Here is a 5,880-nt window from a genome sequence, read left to right as displayed (position 1 = left end):
GGGCTCAAAAATCTGATAAATACTACATTTTTCTCAAAACTGTTGTCCGATCAACGTAAACATTTTTTTTGGACTTTGCTATTTTTAAATGGTATTGCTAGAGCTTTGAATTTTGGAAGTAAAATAGTTGATATGCTACTACAAATAGTATTACGTCTTTATTGAATAGTTTTGCGGTAAAAACAATAATTTTTCTTCTAAATATTGTCAGAAAGTGAGGTAATTTTATTCACAATTCGCCCAAAAAAATTGTTTAGAGTTTGATAGTGAATATTTATAAAATTAAGTAGCCAGCTATATACAACTATGCTTAAACTTTACAAAACAACTTTAAAAATCTAAATCAATGAAGAATTAATAAATGGTGGAGTCTAAAAAATACTAGTTTGTTTTCCAATATGGCCGCCATTACCATGGCAACGAAAAAAAATTTCAGTTTGTTTTGTTTGTTGTTTTTTTTTGAACAAAAAATATTTTTTAAAGATACCTGATGTATAAACATCATTAGTTTGATCAAGTAGTCCCAATTAAAGATTGTTGTATTCTAAATATCGAGCCCCTTTTAAATCGAATAAAGTGTCAGGATGTAGAGTGTGCTTTTGATATTGGTTGACTTGGTCTCGTATGTGTTATTGTATCCTGGGTAAACAATGTGTTTGTTTTTGTTTTTGTTTTCTGTTGTTTTTTTGGGGGTTGTTTTTTTTTGTTTGTTTGTTTTTTTTTTTTTGGTTGTTTTTCTTTAAAGGGGGGGGGGGGGGGGGGGGTTAAGCGCCTTGAAGGTTCGACAAAAGGTGCTATAGAAATATGCTCATTATTAGTTGTTTTTGTTTTTTTTTGTTTTTTTTTTGGTGACTCATTGAGGGTCATTTTAATTGATCAATATTTGAAATATAACACTGGACAAAATGAAGAACAACAAATATGTGACATCAGAGGATGACAGGAGTATCTCCCTCTAATCACTGCTATTTGGATGTTTGATAAAAATTTATTACAATTGAAAACAAAAAAGTCCATTTAACTGACAAAGCTGAAAATCAGGGTGTTTACTTTGACTCTATCCTTTCCATGCATTGCCATATCGATAATTTATGTAAGACTTTATACATCGAGCTCAGAAGAATTTCACAATTTGCTGATTTTTTAGATCAAAAAGCTATTCAAACCCTCATTACTTCCTTGATGTTTTCTAGACTTGATTACTGTAACATGCGCATGTATTCTACTCCAAATAATATTCTCAGAAAACGGCAGCGCATTCAAACTCAAGCGACAAAATTAGTTTTTAAAAGGAAAAAAAGTGATCATGTCACACCTTTGTTTTTGGACTTAGCATTGGCTTCCTGTTAGATTTAGGATTACGTATAAAATTGCTGTAATGTGCTATAATCATTTTAATGAAACTTCTCCTGCCTATATATCAGACTTGATAAATGTTTACACTCCCTCAAGCTCTTTAAGATCCAACTCTCAATCACGATTATGCGTTCCTAAAATAGGATCTAAGACCTATGCTGAGCGTGCATTTATTTATGCTGCTTCTGCTGTTTGGAATTCTTTACCATTCAGTGTTAGGAGCAGGGTTGTGGATTCCCAGTCATCTTTTAAAAAGAACTTAAAATCTCATCTTATGAGAACCTCACAAGATTAAATAAAACATCCTATTTTTTGTTAGATATGAATTTGTTACATCAGAATTTTCATGACATAATATTATAATCTCCCTTCATCTGCCATTATTGTTAAATGTCCTGATATGATTTATATTCACTAATTCATGTTGACAGCTATTTTTCGTCTCTGTATGCATATGCAAGGTTTGGTGCATGTGTGTGTGTGTCGTTGTGAGGGTATGTGTGTGTGTATGTGTGTGTGTGTGTGTGTGTGTGTGTGCGCGCGCGCGCTTGTATAAATGGGTGTGTGATCAAAAATGTTTATGATGATGTTTTACAATTTTGTGCGCCTAGAGCTCTTTTGTCAACGGGATTGGACGCTTTACAAATAAACTGTATTGTTAATATAATTACTTTATTTGAAGAATATCTTGAGAGTATTTTTGCTTAAAGGTTACAAAATTATTTTTGCTTTGCTTTTGTGATTTTGAAACTACTCTTCGGTTCTGTTCTTAATATTGACCATTGTTTTATTTTTCTTTCTTTCCACCCAGAATTCATTCGAATGATGACCTCCACTTCCTCCAACACCAAATCTTCCGATTCAGGTCAAACTGACCCATAGCTCTAGTCACGCATTGATACCATCGTCATTTTATTCATTCCTCTATTCATTTTCATTCAATTTTTTTCTCCTTTTTCTCTTCTTCTATTTAACAAAAAACATTATTGTCTGTCGTACATTGAGAAAATGTTGTTTTTGTTTTTTGTTATTAAAAAAAAATAATTTATTTTCATTTTAGGCAGAGTTTTCATTACTTCAAGTATAAATGAATTTAGATGACGTCTTAAATTGTGAAATATTCTTAAACCCGAGCCCTCTTTAAGGGCCAGGTTTTATTTTTGTTGACATTGATATTTGAAGTCAAACACATACACACAAAAATCTGTCTACAGTTGAAAAAAAGGCGTTTATGTCAGTGCAATGCAGTTATGTAATAATTAATCTACTGTACTCTGCATAACAACATATATTCAAAATTTTGGCCAGAGAACTCATCCTTCAAATATCGATCGATTTAAATGACCCTCATCTTAGCAAAAGCACTCAAACTTGGGACTTCAACGAAGTCCCAGGTTTGAGAGTTTTTTTTTGCCAGGATGAGGGTCATTATAATAGACTGATGTTTGAAAGGTCAACCTTTTGAATACCAAGTGTTTTCCAGAGTAGGACAAAATAAGATTTAAGGTATTCATTCCATTGGGATTTTTTGTGTAGAATGTTTAGTTGGAGAGCAATTCGTGGACTGGAGAGAACCAAATAGAAAGAAAGATCAAAGATTTCTCCGTTTTTAAAAATAATGAGCGAATTAACTCTCTCCTTATCGATCATTTTCAGTAATTTCCACCAAAAAATGGCAGGCTTACCCAGCAGAAAAATAGATTTTTTTCAAAACTCAAACAAGTTCTCTACAAAATAATTTTATGTTCTTATTAATCAAACAAAGATCATTCTTCAAAGTGTGTGGTGTACAAAATAAATCTGATTAAGAAAAATGTATATTGTGTCGTAACAAATGTGACGATTTTGCTGTAAGTGGTAAGGAGAGGGTTAAACCAAACACGCAAAGGTTGAATGTCCAGGATTTTGTTTTCAATCTGCTGTGGATGCATGGATTTTTAAAAACTTCATTTTGGAATACACGGAGATTTTGGAAGTCTGCCATCTTGACAAAACTGAATTTGGCCAGAAATATTTTACTTCAAATATCGTTGGATTAGGTGACCCTGTGACCCCGTGACCTTGTGGCCCCTATCTTTCCAAAATGAACGTCACAAACCTGGGATTTCCTTATAACTTATTTCAAACCTCAGATTTAACTCTCTCTATATCAGCCATTTTCAGAATTTCCCCCAAAGCTTCACACGCAACTAACACAAAAATAGAATTTTTATCACTCAAACACAAAAGCAGTAAAGTTCTTGAGATACATAATTTCTTTAGCGAAACATGCTCTACAACACACTGTTCGTTTTCTTTAAATTTTATGATGTACATGATAAATTTGAATGAGAAAATTGTTGGGTGTATCGTAACGAATGTGACGATTTTCCTATAGTTGGTAACGAGAGGGTTAAGTCTTTTTGGCAAGTTGAAGTCAACCTAATTGATTGAATAACATTTGAAGTTAAGTTTGTTTTTGTTTTGATTTGTTTGTTTGTTGTTGTTGTTTTTTTTTTTTTTGTTGTTGTTTTTTTTTTCCAAAATAATATCCAAAAAGTGTTTTCTCAATTTACGACAGAACAGCAGCAGCTTGACTTTGGCTTCCGTAAGTCATAAATCGTAAAACCACAACAAGTCTGGATAAAACTAAACCAATTTTACATTCAATTACGTTCAATTACGTACTTTCTTTCATGCTTCAAGTTTTACCATTTTTACAGTATAATCTCATAATTTTAAACATGATTTGCCTTATAATGATTGAATATCGATCTCTTTATCTGTGTGAAGATTTTGTGTAAATGTTTACGTCGTATAATGTATTGAATACCTTCAGAAAGGGATTGAGGGTGGAAATGTGCAGCGTTATTAACCAATTAACTGCCACACTGTGGAAAAAAACTCGTATTTAAAAATTTGGCCAGAAAACTCTTCCTTCAAATATCGACCGATTTAAATGATCGTCATCTTGGCAAAAACTTTCAAACCTGGGACTTCTTCCCGCAGTTTTTCCACAGTTTGGTAGTTAAGTGGTGAATGACTTTGAATGTAGATAACACGTCTATTAAAAAACCATAACTCATTCGTAATGTTAATCTTCGTGTTTTATTGCTTTCCTATGGTTAATAAATCGTTAATCGCGTATATTAATGATGATGAAATGTGCAACTATTTAAATGTTGTTTGCATCTTTAAGACACGCTTTACTAATATTCATTTAGATTTCTTTTTTTTTTTTAATGATTAATATTATTAATTTATTCGTTTATGGGGTGGGGGAGGGGGGTGGAAGGGAGCTGATAGCTTTATTGGTAGGGTACTCGCTTCACTCGCTTCGGGTGAGGTCGAGATTTGTTTTCCTGATCGTCCCCCCCCCCCCCGCCGTCCCCACCCCGAACCCCTTCCTGCCAGCATTGATTGGGTAGCTGGATCTCTTAAGTCTGGCGGTGTGTACTTTGACATGGACCAAAGTCCTGTTCCCATTTAAAGGGAGGCAGTCAATTAATTTTTATTGTCCGTTTAATTCTACGGGCATCGGGATATTATAAAATCTTATACAAATTCCTGCTCCATGTGCTCTATCTAGTGGACTATTTGTGTTTTACAAGTAGTTATACCGAACTGTCGTACTCTGGAAAAACCAACAACAGCGACGCATATTTAAAATTTGTCCAGAAAACGCGTCCTTCAAATATCCATCGATTAAAATGACGCTCATCTTGGCGAAAACTTTCAAACTCGGGACTTAGCGAAGTCCCAGGTTTGGAAGTGTTTTGTCAAGATGAGGGTCATTTTAATCGATCGATATTCGTAGGACGCGTTTTCTGGCCAAAATTTTTAATTCGCGTTTGTTTTTTTGTTTTTTGAAAAATCAGGTTACGACAGAAATGACTTTGGTTTTTAATGGATGTGTTCTATATGATGATGATAATGATGATGATGATGACGACGACGATGATGATGATGATGATGATGATGATGATGATGATGATGATGATGATGATGATGATGATGATGATGATGATGATAATGATGATGATGAAAGCAATGATGGAAAGGATATGAGTTGAACAATTTAAAACAGAAACCGGAAATGAAAAATGTCTGTGATTTTACCACACCCCCCCCCCCCTTTCCTCTATATTTATTACGACCAATTTTATAACTACAATAAATGTTTGACTTATTTTGTTTATTTCATCCGTATGTATTCATATCGTTACTTTATTACAGGACTTTCTGCTTCATAAACAATTTATAGTATTATATCGAATAATCAATTTGGTGTTTACGATTAAAACTTACTGATGTGAATTGCTTTTGCTTTCATTTTATCGATTCAAATCGATATATAAAATCGATATTTGTAAGAATGGGCCCAACTTGATGTTTACTTGGTAATATTTTAAGGCAATTCAACTTTTTCTTCCCTCTTCCTCTGTTTTTCACCCTTCATGGATTCACTCTTCTATCCCGTTACTTTTTACTTCAAATCTTGATTTACTTTTTTTCTTTATCTCAACTTAATCATTTTGTCATTTA

General features: G+C 33.2%; 1 protein-coding gene across 1 annotated transcript in view; it reads left to right on the top strand.

Moving 5' to 3' along the window:
- Window positions 1–5,652, top strand: part of LOC144963182 (uncharacterized) — a 103,067-nt gene extending 97,415 nt beyond the window's left edge. The window contains exon 6 of the mRNA XM_078896906.1: window positions 2,168–5,652. Within this exon, the coding sequence (XP_078753032.1) occupies window positions 2,168–2,238 (71 nt within the window). The 3' untranslated portion in view covers window positions 2,239–5,652. The remainder of the gene's footprint in view (window positions 1–2,167) is intronic.
- Window positions 5,653–5,880: the final 228 nt, after the last annotated feature.

The sequence above is a fragment of the Berghia stephanieae genome, chromosome 1 (genome assembly GCF_034508935.2).
Source record: "Berghia stephanieae isolate SIO BIC M18660-M18661 chromosome 1, UCSD_Bste_1.3, whole genome shotgun sequence".
Classification (NCBI taxonomy): Eukaryota; Metazoa; Mollusca; class Gastropoda; order Nudibranchia; family Aeolidiidae; genus Berghia; species Berghia stephanieae.
This window is presented reverse-complemented; position numbering and strand designations above follow the sequence as displayed.